Here is a 16377-nt window from a genome sequence, read left to right as displayed (position 1 = left end):
TCACCCAAAACATGCCATGGCATGGTATTTGGAAGTAGTTTGGGGGCAATAATTAAAGAACTTGAGTCATTGACACTTTTCCTTTATTTATTTTATTATTAATAAACATATACATTTAAATACACATTTTTTAGTCGTTACAAAACATCTATTAGCATGTCCATTTATATATTTATATATTTTGTTGCTGTGGATCAAAGGTTGAGCTTCCAAAATAAAATTTCATGAATTTTAATGATACATAAGCACATTGCGTAATGTGCTTAATGTTTAATGTGCTTAATGCTTAATTGCTTAATCTGAAAGCAAATTAGTGCATTTTCATTCAGATTTTTATTTTCTGAGAAATAATTTCCAGAAATAATTAGTATACAGTGGAACCTCGAGAAACGACTTACCTGGAATACTCTGAAGTATCATTTACTGTACGTAGGTCCAACAGCCTTTCTGTAGAATGCGCTTCCTTGTAGTTTCCCTTCCACTTTTTCCTTTCACTCTCTGTATGTTGTTGTTGTTGTTGTTGACTGTTGGCATAGCTGTGCTCTGCTGGATCTGAGGTGCTCTGCATCTACTGCAGCATGACGGTGACTCTGCAGGATCAGCCTGAACTGTGCACGTGGTGACAATGTGGACAAGGTCATTGATATCTGTGCCTGTGTAGGTGGACAGAAGATGGAGGTGATGAATCTGTGAGTACGTTCTCAACAGCAGCCTGTACTCTGCGTCACACTAATGCGTGTGCTTCAGAGGTTAGTGCTGTCACTCTTTATGTTACTGTGCAGCAGCACACTGTCCACTAGGACTCAAGACATTGTGGTGGCGCTTTACAATAGGCAGAGTAACTGATATATATCTGCTCAAAAGGTTTCAGCCACAGTATCCTCTTGGCCCAGGATACATGAGACTGTCCATATATATTTATGTTTATCTTGGTGAGGGAACTTAAATGCATGCTGTGTGTTTATATAGGTTAGCAGCAGTAGTAACAGCATCTCTGTCAGCCTGAGTCACCTCTGCTGCTGCTGCCAATGCTGGAAAATGTTTTAAGCTGTTTTAAGCTTGACGTCTGTTAGCTCAGTTAAGACAGAGTTGGCATGTTCAGCAGCAGTGACTCATAAGACAAGTACAAAGCTGTGGTGCTTCGGTGTCATATTTTCTTTTTAAATACGGAACAGTCCCATATACAGTATAAAGTTAACACAGAGGCTTAAAAGAGCACGCTGTTCTACCTTAACACTCACCTCCACGTTGGGACGGTGTGTTTAAGTTTGGTACATCAGCAGATCGTCCTGGTCCTATTTCATCGATTTTTGACCTGTGAATAGGCAGTGGAAAAAATACAATGTGTTTTCAAAGTCAATGAATAATCAGATTAAATAAGCATGACTTCCATATTGATTGTGATTATGATTTTTCAATCAGAGTTCTTTTACAATATGAAATCAACATTGTTTTGTCATAACTATGTTTTGCAATTTAGTGGATAGATGGATAGATGGATAGATGGATAGATATAACTTTATTTCTCCTTTGGGAGTTCCCTTCAGGAAATGAAGGCTCCAGCAGCATTACAGCACCTGTACAACAAGAATAACACAGGAGTAGAATCATCACAATACAAACAAGAGTGGCAGCACAATATCAAAGAATAGGGAAAACCCTAAACAGTGGATGTTAGTGGATATTAGTAACTAGTATTGGTATATATATACAGTGGATTATATAAGTGGATAGCTTGGATTTTTAGGTTAGATTATTGTTGTTGTTGGGTTAGATTACTATTGTTGATTTTATATTTATATATATATATATTAGGGACATCCGATATTAACTTTTTGCCGATATCCGATATTGTCCATACACTTAATTTCAGATTCCGATATCAACCGATATAGGCCTCGTAATATTTATTTATTTATCTGTACAAACACTGTATGAGTATGAGATTAATTAAATGAGCTGCAGTGCTGCCATCTAATGACTTTCACTTTAATTTACAGTTGTTTATCTCCAAAACTATTTTTAGGGCACACATCATTTGTCGAAACCCAGGCATTGCGTTATCAGGTTTTCATTATCGGTGGAAAAACCGTTAAAGATTCCTATAGATATTACATAAGATGCTAATATCAGGCCGATAATATCGGGCAGGCGATTTTCTTTTGTCAGTTTTTATTGCATTCTTGTAGACTGTTGTAGACTGTTCTTATAGACTGTTTTCATACATTTTGATGTTAGCTATTTGTGGGGAATTGTTTGCAAATGTTTGGATTTTTTTTAGCCCTGCAGTAGATTTTTTTTAACCTTTTAAGTGCACGAACCAACTCAATTAAGTAACAGAACATTTGACAATCCCTAAAGACAAAAATGTGCAAACACCGTAGGAACAGTGAGGGACGGAGTGCCTTTCACAAGAGAAGGCGCAGCGTCTCCTCTGCAGAGGACAGGCTGGTGCACATTTGCACGTGTGTTCGTTCATAAATAATTATGTCCGTAGCGCTGTGTCCAGAGGACCCTCCTCTATACTGAGACTTCCTTCCTCACATCTCCACCTATACACGTGCTGCTGTCTCCTCCTCCCTCATCTCTCTGATCTTATTGGCTTCCTTCTTCTTAATACACATCGTCATCGTACACACACACACACACACATTCTCTCTGCCAGTTCTGCAGTGTGTTTCTCTCCTGTCAGCTCAGAAGCTGCTGGATGCTATGATGTAACAGGCCTAATCCAGTATGACGGTCTCTGCTGTCAGGTCTTTTTTTTTTTCTTTGCGACAGAGGGTGCAGGAGAAACGCATGATGCTTGTCGCGTAAAAATACAAGTCAACAAATGTTGTACATGGCTGAGACGTGTTTTTCGAAATCAAAGTTTTTCCTGTTTGAGATATTTATTGTAAATGTATATGATATACTTGTTTATTATTAAGATTAGATGAATATGTAATTGCTGAAACTACGACAGGGGTTTTAATGAAGCTGTTCTTTTTGTCCCCTGTTTTGTCTGAAGGCTTTAGGCTGTGGCCTGTCATCAAGAGACAGAGAGGGACAGTGACTACGGAGGAGGAAACTCTCGAGGCTGTGCCTGAGACCGTCTTGCCACATGTCTGCTCCTGCTCCGGCCAATCGAAGGACTACATCGGGCTCTCGTCGGTAGGTGGTCTAACTGAAATTTAATTTTTAACCAAAGAAAATGCCGTTTTCTGACCTGACACATCCTGACAGGTCCAGAGAGTGTCAACAATCTGTGTTTTGCCTTCTATCCTATTGTTTACAATGTTGCGATATTTACGGGGAAGATGTTTTAAAAATAGACTATTGATTGCAACCTGATCACACTTTATTGACTTTATATTGATGTGTTTTCTCCTACAGCTTCTGTACTTCCCCTGCCTGTTTACTGGACATGTGCTAACTCACACAAATGAACAGTAGAGAGTTTTGCAATGGGTCGATTTGGAGCAGTGATGACTTTTCCACTGTCCATTAAAACCATTTAGACTCAGACATTAGTGCGAGCCCTGAGTGAAGTCAGTGTTCCAACAACACTAGCTACGTCAGGGGTGCCCAGGAAGTAGACCGGGCTCTACCAGTAGATCGCAAAAGAGTGCTGGTAGATCATGAGCAATTACAAAAAAAATACAATGTAAATATAATTCTATAGTGTATCGTAGTGAGAATTAACTTATATTTGTAATACAGCTAAACGCATTTAATCAGTACACCAAGATAAGTGTAGTGTTAGTGTCCGTTGATGATGACGGTTGACCCAAACAGCACCATAACTCACTGTACTGCAACTGGCCAAATCTACCCATGATAAATTGATGTTTAATGATTTCTAACTACTTTATTGTCATAGAAATATAAATGCAGCTGTTTTTCTGCTCAAACAGGGGAAGCAGAAGTGTTTCGTGTTTTTTTGTTTTTCAGGAAGTTGTGTATGTATGAGGCATGCAGTTGATGAGCCACAGGAGATGTAAAGCTGTGGCTAAGTTGAGTTTGACTTGATGTAAAAATGGTTTAACAAAGAGAGATGCGCAGTCAGTGAGACAGATGGGTTCAAGGCAGGGTTGTAGATACTTACAGCCCATGTATGTCTGACAGATGAGGTCAGGCATGTGGTTCCATGGATGATGATGTTCTGAGGTGACATTGTGGTTTTCGGATAGAAGAAGAATTGAAGGCTGGAAAAGAGACCTGGGAAGCTGGAGGTCTTCAACTGGGGAAACAAAACAGAATCTAGATGTGTTTTAGGCTGGTGGAAAGATGCAAGAGCAAGAAGGTTGATGAGTTTTAACAGAAGGCAGTGCAGGAGGTGGCAGACCTGGAAATGTCTTAATGAGTACAGAAGTTAGTAACTGGCCTGGGTTAATCTCTTAAATATGTTGAGTTTATTTCCTCGGTGAGTAGTGCCTCTATGGGTGTCCCACTCTGTGGCTCTTCTGCCTATCTTTTTTCTCTCTCATCTCTCTTCTTCAGATTCAACCCTCTCAAGGTGTTGCAGCCCAAACGCCGCCTACAACAAATACTGGCGTCCTCACCCGTGCCGGTGCCCAAGCCGGCCTCCGGGTCGGGGACGATCGAACCTGTGGCTCCGGTGCCCGTGGCAATTCCAGTGCCAGCACCTCCTGCGTGAGACACACTTGATGTTGCTAGTCTCCGACAGCATGCTCTGTAGCTGTAGCTGGTGCTCCAGCATGCAATGTAGCCACTAAAACACGGCCAATGGGAGCACACAAAGTCTATACTGACTCTGTCGGTATTCATTTGGTCTTGGTTTTAGGTTTTTTCTTATGCAGGATAAAATCGTTTGTGGCAACTATTTGTTTGCCAGAAACAGCACTGCTAATTCTCTGCATACTGCTCGATCAAAGTCAACTTCTTTCGTTCTTTTTTTGCAGCAGCTTTAAACTTCTACTACAACAAAGCAATTCCTTCTCAGGGCGAGTCAGCAGTGGCTGAACGCCAGCTTTTGTCTTCCTGCAAAGTCTAGAGAATTGTTACTGCAGTGTTCCTGATGTCAAAATAACAAAATGGAAGCAGACCGGTGGTCAAAACAGAGTCCTAATCTGGTTATGTGTCTTTGGATGCAAACGCCTGCTGATGCAGCAAAGATATGGACCCTACTGTACAACCATTCCCTTAGCACAGACATGGGCAAACTACACCCTGTAGGCTGGGTACGGCCCGCTGAACTTTCTAATCTGAAACCAATATGTCCATCTTATGGTAAAGATTTGAAAATTTGAGTGATTTGAATTTGTCTTCTTCCTTCATCGGAGTTATAACTTAAATTGTTTCCACTAGATGGTGCTAAGCTCTGCTTTACAAATCCCCAGCCACCTACTGTTACTTTTTTTTAGCACTTCCAGCAGTTCTAACTTCTAGAGTCAGTATAGTGATCATTTGGATTGTTGGAAACCTCATAAGGTTTGCCCACCCCAGATTTAGCTTGTAACTGGCACTGGTACATCTGTATCTGGGAATAGTTTAAAGGAAAAGAATGTGCCAAATAAAAGTATTTGGAACCCTAAGCGCTAGGTCATATACCAGCAGAAGGCTGGACCCCACATTGACGATCAGGCTTTTAGCTTCCTGTCCTTGTCTCTAAATATTTTTTACAGTTTTGGCTTAATGTCAGGTTTCAAAGAGCAGCTTAGAGTGCAATAAAGAAACTTATGAAATATTGCCCAAAAGAAGTGTGTGAAAATGTTTGCTGCAGTGCAGCGTGGCTAAAAAAACAGCAACCCCCACATGCTAGCTCTTTGCTACAATGCTAACATTTTCAGATTTAATTTGTTTTTCCTAATGAGCTAATCATCCATGGCTGTTATGCTTGACTCTGCTTGGTTCCTATCCCTCTGTAAGACAGTGATGAGGCAACGAGTCATTGATTGCAGCAGGTCATAGAATATTTTTATACCAATTTAAATTTATATGTTATCAGTAGGTTTTTTCCAATGAAATACGTACATAACCTGGGAATTTTTAAGCTGGTGTTGCATTACTTTATTTTCGGCATTACGATGATAACATCAAGGACTGTAATGTTTGTCAGTAACAGTGACAGTGTTGACAGCAGTTGCCCATCACAGATCACCCTCCCTGCTCTGACTGACACTGAAGTAACTGCACTGTGATGCTCTACACATTTCTGCTGCAGATTCATTCGAGATTTTGATTAATTATCTTGTTTCATTAATTGTCGTTTTCTGTTAGACTTTAATTGGCCCTCACCGGTGCTGACTTGAGTTGATCTAAGTTGTTGACACTGCGGTTTTGGCGGTGCTCAATTAAAAAAGAATCGTTTAGCAGGTGTTCAGTTTTAGCCGAGGCAATGGTGAGCAGGTGAATAGCAGTTTAACTCAACATCTGAAATATCAGGTAGCTGTGTGGGTGAGATTTGACGGGTGCAGACGAGAAATCTTAAACCTCCAGAGGCTTGGAGGTGTGGTGATGGTGGTGCAGAAAATAACAGGGAGCAGTGCTGCTACAAGAGGGCTATTTGTAAAGTGATCTTGTCAGTTAAAATAACCGTGTTTCTGCAGAAAGTGCCTGTGGAGTTGTCTACTACAAGTCCTCTGTGATATTTCTTAGAATAGAAACTTCTCTGTAGAATGATCATGTTTGTCTTTATTAATTGTTTTGAACTCAGTAACAATTTGGCTGGTACTGCTGTTGTTTATTATTGGACATGTTGTGGCCACTTCCTTCAATCAGGGTCTCGGAACATTAGTTCTTTGTTGGAAATGTTATTTCTGAATGTTAGTTAGCTTTGAATATTTCTGTGCTGTATGTGCAAATTCCTTAAAGTAAAAGTTCTAATCCAGAAGCTCAGACTTGTGCTAGGTGCAGGGCAGCTTTGTCTCACCCCACTGTATACTTTACTGTCACATGCATAAGCTTTTTTTTATTATTAACATGCGCTTTTCTGCTTCGCTCTGTGATTAAACACCGTGTTGTGTGTTCCTGGGCAGGTTTGACTACTGCAGGTTTATAGAGTTAGACTACGTTCCCATGGAGGCGGGCTACATGGTCTCAATGCGCCCCACCAAAGGCTATTCAACAACCAAGTCTCCAACTAAAGGATATGTGTCCACCAAATCGCCGGACCGCCATAACCGCTCCACAAACTCTCCGTCCAACACTCGTACTCGGTCTGTTTCTGAGTCACTCGGTGTTAATCTTCTGTAGCATGTGAATGACACACTGTGGTGAATAGGCATGGGGATATGTGATAGATGTGATTATTAGTGACATGGTAAAATATGTAAATTAAGGCCTAAAAAAACAGGGGGAGAGGCTGCTCTATATGCAATGTAGCTCAGATCACCTCTTGGCCAATCAGTAAAAGAAAACAGTGATGCTATGTTGAGTGCCTTTTGACAAAGCCATATTTGCTAATGTGACATCAAACAGTCAAAGGTGGAATATTTTACCTTAAAAGCTCTGGTTCCTTAGTGGAGTGGTTATCATGCCTGCCTTACGCAGATGGTCTTGTGTGTGGCGCCTCCCACGTCGCAGCCTGTTGCAGCAAATCTGCTGTCAACACTGTAAATTTCTCCATTGTGGGATCCATAAGTAACTTTAAAAAAACAGTTAACAGTTAAACAATACAGAATAAAACTTAGACTGCTCTCTGGTAAGGACAAAGTAAAAAAAGACATCACTGTCAGCATCTGAATACATTTGATTTTCTAACTGAAAGCATCACATTAAAGTGGCTTAAATATATGTTGGTGAAAAAAAGCAATGTTGTAAACAACGCAGTCTCTGTCCTTATGGGTGTTATCGTGTGTCAGTGAACTAAATGGCAACTAGAGCATGAATTCATTGTAGCTGGTTTTGATTTTTTATTTTTTTACTTTTGTATTGTCTCATCCATAGTTGTGATTTGGATAGTTATTATCTGTCCACTGTCATTTTTATTTGACACACTCTCCTGTGGTTCATATACTTCCGTCTCCTAATTGATGTTTTTTTGGGTCACTTTCAGCATTTGGTTTGGTTTTTACATCTTTTCCACAGCACATTACCATCCTCAAAAAAACTGCACCGTCACCATCTGTGCACAACTAAACGTGTGTTCTCTTCCTGCCACGGACGAAAGTGTCTTTGATGTCTGGATGTGTGAAAACCTCTTTGTGTACTGGGGCAGTTCTGTGTTGTGCCTGCATGTTTGTGTATCTGCTTTGAACTTCTCTCTTTTCCTTGCTCTTCTGAACAGCATCACAGTGGTTTTCCTCCGTGGATCACAGATTCATGTCACTGCAGTGGCTCCAGCATGGGGTCTGTTCTGTTGTCTAGAAAACACAATGACATGTCTCCTCTTAATTTGACCAGGCGGACTCCGGCCACGCCCAGTTGTAGAGATCCCCATGGCAACGCCTCCCTGAGCAGCAGCAACAACTCGGGCTCTTGTAAAGGCAGCGACTGCAGCCCCACTAAAGGGTGAGTTCCCAGCAGAGTCTAACGCATGACTAGATGAACAGGAACTTTTGCCTCACCCCCTGAAATGAAATCAACCTGACAATCAGACTGAACTGCAGTTTCAGTTTCAGCTGATTAGCTAAGTCAGTGAACAGGATGTGGGCAGCAGCTCAGAGACTTACAGTCTAAAACCTCAGCATTTACAGCATCTGCTGCTGTACCCATTACAACTGTGTGGGGTCAAATTGATTTGCCCTGTACAGGCTTTTACAGTTGTCCTTGTCTACTGTCAGACTTGAGAGGCCATTAGCTTGATGGCTAATTAAAATAATAGTATTTCTGTGTATCAACAGTGGTTCCAAGTGGGGTGGTTAAATTATGGAAAGAAATCAAAATCATAATTTTTTTTATCTGTATTTACCTTTCTGTTAGACTAATTATATAATGTATATTATATAATGTATAATATTGAAATGTTGTGAAAAAAAGGTCACAAATAAATAAAAACAGCATTATAGAGGAATTTTAAAACCTCTAGAATAAAATACTAAATAAATAATATATATGTAAAATAATATATAAATAAAATACTGTTAGGAAATGAAGATGAAATAAAAAAATAGAAAAAAATTGTATACCAAAATATAGTTACTCAAGTTACATGGTCACAACATTAAAAGATTCCACATCAATATTCAAAATGTCAAAAAATATCTCTTGACATTTCTTGCTGACTTAGTCAGTATTTACTGTTAAACTTCAATTAAAATTTTATTTGTAATTGTAATTTGTAAGGTAAAAGTGACGAACATCACTGTACTTTTTGTAACTGCTTACCTTTTGTGTCCTAGGCGCAACCAAAAGTACACATCATGTACAGACAACCATGGTATTCGACCCCCTCCACCAGAGCAGTATCTCACTCCTCTGCAGCAGAAGGAGGTGTGTATCAGACACTTGCGGGCCAAGCTCAAAGAAACCATTACCACACTACAAGACAGGTAAGACACAAAGACTGATGTAGAAGACACTTGGAGTTGGACAGAAAACCCACGTCCAGCAGTGTAATCCTCGTCTCTACTCTCACCGTTTCAGGGACACAGAGATCGACGAGCTGAGAGGACGACTGTACAGGATGCAGGAGGACTGGGTGGAGGAAGAATGTCACCGTGTGGAGGCTCAGCTGGCCCTGAAGGAGGCACGACAGGAGATCCAGCAGCTCAAACAGGCCGTGGACACTGTCCGCTCCAGGCTCAGTGATGCAGGTGGACTGAATGGAGACGTGGGAGTCCAGAAGTACTTCCAGGACATCAACATGCAGAACCACAAGCTAGAGAACCTTTTGCTGAGCATGGAGATAGCCCAGGCTGGATTAGCCAAAGAGGGAGAAGCCATGGGCCAAGGATTTCGAACCCGTGTTGGGGGTTCGGCACCAGCGTCAGTGTCAGGGGAGAGTCCTGGAGCAATACCCAAACCAGCAGTAGGTGGGAGGGGGTCTTGTTCCTGTGATGGTTCTCCTGCCCGTTCTCTGACCAGAAGCTCCACCTATACTAAACTTACTGATCAGGCGTTGGCAGACCAGAACGACTTTCCCGGTCTGTCAGGAGACGGCACCCAGGACAGTGGTTTTGTGTGCTGTGGGGACAGCAGCGTTCCGAGTCGGGCTGACCTGTTGTTAGAGGCTGCCTACCTGTCGGAGGAAACGGCATCTTTACTCAACTCATACACACAGACCTTCGCTCAGTCTTTACCCCACTCTCTGCCCACCTCTATGCCCAACACCCTGCCCCACACCTTCTCCCATACTTTACCTCGTTCTTTTCCTCACAATCTGTCTCATTCCGTCTCTCACGCTATGCCGCACTCGGCCACCTACGAGAAGCTGTGCACTGGCGAGCGGATGGTGCCGTTCCGCTGTGGCCTTGGTGGAGTCAGCTGTATGAGCCACCCCTGCCTTTCCCACCACCACCTGTACCTGCATCCACTGCGTGAGACAGGTATCCAGACTGAAAGCTGCCCAATCCCCGCGACAGCAGGTTATCCTTCGGATCTGGACACCATTGCAGAACAACGCACGTTTCGCTCCCAGGCCTGCAGTCCTACCTCCACCTGGCTCTCTGATGAGGGAGAGGAGGACCTGGACTCCATCACCACCACAACATCTGTAACAACAGCGACAGTAATGAGTACGGCAACGGAGCCGATCCCAGTGTCCAAAACACCAGTGGTCCCTCCATTACAGCGGTCCGCTACTATGGCCTGCTCCCCTCGTTTTTGCAGAGAGGGAGAAGTTGAGGAAAGTGAAAAACAGGATGTGGAAAAGAGAGAAACAGAAGAGAAGGTCACAGAGCAGCAAAAAGAAGTGACGGTGATTGATGTGGAGAACGAAGAAGAGCAGAGGCAGGACCAGGACTCACCCGGGGTCTTTGATGAGGCGGACAGTCAGGGGGCAGTCGAGGACTCACCACCAGTAAAACCCTGTGACTTTACAGAGACTTCAGCAGGGATCCAAGGGGATCTTAAATTTGGAAGTTGCTGTGGAGAAACCAAGAGGAATGGAATTACACCAAGAAATGTCAGCGTAGAAGAAGATGGTCCATTAGAAGGATCGCCAAAGGATGAGGCGGGGCCACCAAGTCCAAGTCAGGAAGGATTATCACTGGGTCTAGAGCTGCCCCACACCTCACAGCCACTGAGATCTCCATCTCTTCAGAAAATTGCTGGCTTGACTGTAGTGGAGGTGCCCGACAAGGACGATGAGGAAACTCAAGAGCAGCACAGCACAGCAGGGGGCGCCATAGCAGATGTGGCATCACCTGATGCTTCAGCCATTCAGAAAAGCTACTGGAGTCGCCACTTCTTAATTGATCTGCTCGCAGTGGCCATCCCGGTGGTGCCGACGGTGGCTTGGCTGTGCCGCGGCCCGGTCCGTGACAGGCAGCCCATGTACCATATAGGATCTCTGCTGCGAGGCTGCTGCACTGTGGCACTGCACTCACTACGAAGGGGAGGTGGGCTCAGGCATTACCCCGCAGGCGGGGGGGACATGGGCGGATCACAGATATGACATGTAGTTCTATCGAGCACCTCTTTGGTCCTTTACGGTTAGCTATCGCTCAGATATTTCTGAGAGTAGAAGATTGCGACGAAGTATCGAAGTTGAAAGAGCCATAAAAAAAAAAATGACGTGCATTGACGACTAAGACCTCTGACCTGCACCCTGTTGTATCTGCAGTCCTGTTCATTATCACTCCCACCTGCTGCTGTTGCTAACAAAAATGCTAACTCCTTGTGACTTGTGCAAAAAAGCTGAATGAAATGAAAGCGAATGTGCTGACAAACACGAATAATCTGCGCTTGAAGTGGTTGATGCCGTGTGTTTTCTTTAAAATGTGCAGGGAAAATGTTAACACTTCAGCGAGCTGTGGAAGCTTCTAGTCTTGACTGGTGTTAAAATGATCACAGTGATAAGAGAGTAGTTCAACTAGACAAAGACTAAGGAGATAGAAGGATAGTGGAAACACAGAGAGTGTGTTTTTTGGGGTTACTTTTTTTTTTTTAGTCTTGTCGATCATTTTACCACGTATCTTGAGTCATATTGGACCTTTGCTGGGCTTGAAACGTATATCTAAAATAACAGAACACACTTTGATACCACTCTATAGTAGGACTTAGCGGGGAAGTGTTGAAACAATCAAACAGCTGTTTGTAGATACTGGCAGTGTGACGCCTGTAGACGTGGGTGCGAATGATGTGAGTTGTGTTCCCTCTGTGAACTCTGCTGTATATCTCTGCTGACTTTAAAGCTCCTGCGGTGTATCTTCGCTGTCGCTCTAGTCGTGTCTACTTCGAGTCCGCTCTGCAACAGTAAGTCACTGCAGACGGATCGGTTTCTTTCGTTTTATACCAACTCCAGACATACAGTAGACTGTTCGTGTTACATGAAACCCGGTAAGGTATCAGGGTCTGGATCATGTTTGGGATCGGGGGGTTTTCTCTGTGTGCATTTGTGAGAATTTTGAGATGAAAACTGAACTTCCACTTGTTTATGCATCATCTTTGTGGAGGTTGGAATTGTAAGGTTTCTGAAAGAAGCTGCTTAAGTTTAAGGTTGGCTTTATCTAGATTACTTCAACTGGTAAACCTAACTGTAATTCCCTACATAGATTCCTTAAGAGTCCACGTTTGAATGAGTGTGGGCTGCTAAAGATGTGTTAGTCGTGTAAATGTCGGTCCAGCTTAATATGTTGTGTATCAAAACTGGGCCAGGTCAATTTTCCGATGCTGGTTTCTACAAATGTGTGTAGTCTCAGAAATTACGAGTGGGAAATTGTTTAAAGCAATAATCAAATTAGAGTACACGGTTGTCGTTGTCTGCTCAGAGAAAAGTGCATGTGTTGGAGCACCACCTTGTGTCTGTTTGTGAAACTACATGTAGATAAAACTACACATACACTCACCGGGCTGGGATTAAAGCTGCAGACCTTCAAGCTGTGAGGCCACAGCCCTAACCACCTCTCCTCCATGTCAAATGTAAGACGAAGTGACGAAGACTCTTGAGATGATTGAGGATGGGAAAAAAACTTGACGATGAAACCCTGCAAAAAGAATCAGACACCAGGTGAACTGTGTGTTACTTTAACTGTTTCTGGGTTTTTTCCTCTTTATTTTCATATTTGTTTGACATCTTTGCACTATTATTAACTTTACCCGTTTGAAGCAATGACATTGATGTCTCGTGGATATCCCTCTGTGAGTGTGGCTCCTCTGAAGTCTGAGAAAATGTCCTGTTGCTTTTTGTGTATTTGGCCAAATCTGACGTAAATAGATATTACAGATAACAACTAACACATTTCAGTAAGATAGATGTTACATCTCCATTATAATTCAGTATTTACAAAAAATATTACTATCTGACAAAAACATCTCTGAGCTCTTAATATTCGTTCATTACACACACAGACACACACACACAAGATCCGATGCCTATAACAGTCAAAATGTGTACAGGGGTCCATGATTGGTCCATGATTCCGACATAGGACATAAAACATCACATAATATAATTTCGCATGGGAACTAGTTAGCAAGCGGAGAGGAAGAATATGTTATCCCGCGGAACTATACACTGAAGCTGGCTTTGTTTACATTCGCATTGATTGTGCTAGATTTGCTTTCTTTCGTTAGTGTTTTTTTTTTTGCCCTTCATTATGGCTCCCAATTATGGCTTATGTCCTATATTAAGATGTAACCATTGTGTTAGCGTAGCTGTGTGACATCAATATACAGTATGTGAGTTCCCACTGGCAGCCAAAACCGTTATGGGTTGTAGGAACGTAACTGCGACACAAGTCATTGACCCCCTTGAGTCTTGGAGACGGAAAGTCTCAAAGACCTCAGAGGCAGGTCTGGATTTTTCAGACAGCTTAAAAAATGTAAATCCTTTTACAAGTGTGTTTCTATTGCAGAAGATTATAGGTTCAGTGATGTCTGTCAGAAACATATATGCTCTTATACCTGGTGTACACTGACCGCTGTGTGTCAAACAGGTGACAATCCACCCGAAACCTCACAAATCCTCCGTTCCCCTCCGTTCATTACTGATCTGGAGAAATAAAAAAAGAAATTACAAAAGCAGCAGCCAATGAGATCTTCCAAACAATCGGATCAATGCCTTACACACACACAAAGATACACACAGTCATACACAGCTCAGCCTCTTCATCCTCACCTGCTCAGTCTTCATCCAGAGCCATCTCACATCTTTGACAAAAAACCACTAAATCCTGTGAAGGAACCAGTGACAGAATGTTCTTGCGGAGCTCTATGTAAAATGGTTGAATGTGTTGTAAATAGGGCTGCAACCAACACTTGTGCTGCTGTTTGGTTTGATCGCACGCATGCCCGACTGTTGGGTGGATACAAGTTGTTCAAAAGTTCAGGTGAGTCGTGGGAAGCAGTGGAACTGTCCTCACAATACATTTAAATTTTGTGTGAGCTATTTTTATATACTGTCCTTATTTTATTAAACATCTTGTGCTTAAACAGACATAGCTACTTGTCAAAATTGGTCTATTGGGGCCCATACCTGCCTCGAAGTATCGCAAATGTGGGCCACACGTCTATCAAAAATCACTTTTTTTGAGTATTTCTTGGCTTCGAAAGGGTCAGTGTTTGTTGAGCTCTGTAACCACTAGGGGTCAGTAATTCACTACAGAATTGTTTGTATCAGGGTTTCATAAACATAAACATATTTCTAATTAATTCACACACAATGCAGTTAAAGGAGTTTTCTGCTCAGATGATGACAATCTATGAACAATCCATAGACAACATTTGACATTAATCTGTACTAAGAGTCAATCTTTACCAAAAACAACAACAAAGCCTCAGTACAATACTGATGTTGAACGTTGGACCATTATAAACCCCATGATGCACCTGAACTTCCTGTTCTCACGCAAGGCTGTCATTGTTTAATTAAACTGACTATGTAATCAAACACAACGATCAATATTAACGAGAATGTCTTTTCGGTTGTCAATACTAAACGTGTGACGTCATTTTATGCTTTGCCCTTGTCTGTGTGTGTGTTTGTCTCCTATAGATGATATTATAATTATTAATGTATAGAGAGGTTATATAGAGTCCTTGGACACACTACCATTCAGGGTTAGTTGCTCAGCTGACATCATTAGTATCCACTGTACATCAGTGTATTGTAAATGACCTATTTTAATGCCAATAGTGACATGTACAGTAGGACAGATTACTCCCTCACCACACCGAATAAAGACGGAGCAGAAGCCTCTGTATTAAACAGCATGGAGGAAAGATTTGTGTGGTCTTTGTCTCTGTGTGTTCCTGCACTTTGATGTTCAGCTCACCACTGTCAACATAAATAACCTCAGTACCTGATAAAAAACACAAGGTGAAATATAATGTCAGCAACTGAAAAATAAAGTACATCTGAAGGGTGGTAGTTAGACAACAGTGCCTGGTGTGTAGTATCGATATGATCTTTTATATGCATTTATACAATTTATGTTAATGTAGAATTTATAAACTTTTCAAACTTGATTTCAACATTGAAATTCAAATATTTTATCGTATTTGATTTGTTTGTTTTGCCCTGTTAACTTAAGGTCTTAAAACTAAACTTTAAGTTATTCTGTTAAACCACCACCTATATCAAATAAACAAATATATATATATATATATATATGTATTTATATATATATAAATAAAAAAAATATGTATATATATATACATACACATATATATATATACACACACACATATACATACATACAGTATATACATACATATTTATATACAGGGGTTGGACAATGAAACTGAAACACCTGGTGACCAAAGGTTTAGCTATAGCAGCCCGGCCATGTATATTGACCCTGTGGAGCTCCTGAGGGACAGTTTTGGTGGTAACAGGAGAGTTGAGGTGCACATTTAATTCTGCAATGAGTTGGGCAGCTGTAGTTTTTTGTTTTTTGGATACAATCTGGGTGAGCACCCGGACATCCCTTTCAGACAGCTTCCTCTTCCGTCCACAGGCCAGTTTCATTGTCCAACCCCTGTATATATACACACAAACACGGTGGAACCTCAAGGTACGATGGGGAGAATTTCTCCCCATTAAAAATAACTAAAAACCAATTTAGTTGTTCCAGCCCCCCAGAACTATACTATTTTAATTAAATTAAAATCCCCCTCCTATCTAAACATCAAAAACATAGATATAAACAATGTATTGATCATATAAAATAATAATAAAGACAACATTTTATATTATTGTTATAGTGAGCGAGACAGCGTGACAGAGTGTCGGGGGGACTAAGGTAGGAGAAGGACTGGGAGTGAGGAGAGAGAAAGGGAAAGCGACAGATAACTCGATGTTTCCCCATTGTAGTTTTATCTTGAGGTTCC

The 16377-nt window shown here is 41.6% G+C and overlaps 1 protein-coding gene and 2 long non-coding RNA genes across 4 annotated transcripts in view; 1 reads left to right on the top strand and 2 right to left on the bottom strand.

Moving 5' to 3' along the window:
* snphb (syntaphilin b) overlaps nt 1-11616 on the top strand; it is a 1167912-nt gene extending 1156296 nt beyond the window's left edge. Inside the window, exons 2-6 of one of the 2 annotated variants that reach the window (XM_008318307.3) lie at nt 3011-3153; nt 6981-7160; nt 8347-8454; nt 9285-9434; nt 9529-11616. In XM_008318307.3, coding sequence (XP_008316529.1) covers nt 3104-3153; nt 6981-7160; nt 8347-8454; nt 9285-9434; nt 9529-11500 — 2460 coding nt within the window. In that variant the 5' untranslated portion in view covers nt 3011-3103 and the 3' untranslated portion in view covers nt 11501-11616. The remainder of the gene's footprint in view (nt 1-3010; nt 3154-6980; nt 7161-8346; nt 8455-9284; nt 9435-9528) is intronic. The other variant, XM_008318308.3, reaches the window with a different exon arrangement.
* Nucleotides 52-9650, bottom strand: LOC112487613 (uncharacterized). The gene is made up of 6 exons (XR_003050875.1): nt 9521-9650; nt 9271-9423; nt 7443-8306; nt 4088-4222; nt 1242-1577; nt 52-653 (listed from the first exon to the last, which is right to left on the bottom strand). It is a non-coding gene; the product is annotated as an uncharacterized LOC112487613 (long non-coding RNA).
* LOC112487612 (uncharacterized) lies at nt 10456-15603 on the bottom strand. The gene is made up of 3 exons (XR_003050874.1): nt 12894-15603; nt 10851-10968; nt 10456-10595 (listed from the first exon to the last, which is right to left on the bottom strand). It is a non-coding gene; the product is annotated as an uncharacterized LOC112487612 (long non-coding RNA).
* Nucleotides 15604-16377: the final 774 nt, after the last annotated feature.

The sequence above is a fragment of the Cynoglossus semilaevis genome, chromosome 10 (genome assembly GCF_000523025.1).
Source record: "Cynoglossus semilaevis isolate Cse_v1.0 chromosome 10, Cse_v1.0, whole genome shotgun sequence".
NCBI classification, from domain to species: Eukaryota; Metazoa; Chordata; class Actinopteri; order Pleuronectiformes; family Cynoglossidae; genus Cynoglossus; species Cynoglossus semilaevis.
Note: the sequence above shows the minus strand (reverse complement) of the source record. Positions and strands in the feature narration are given on the sequence as shown.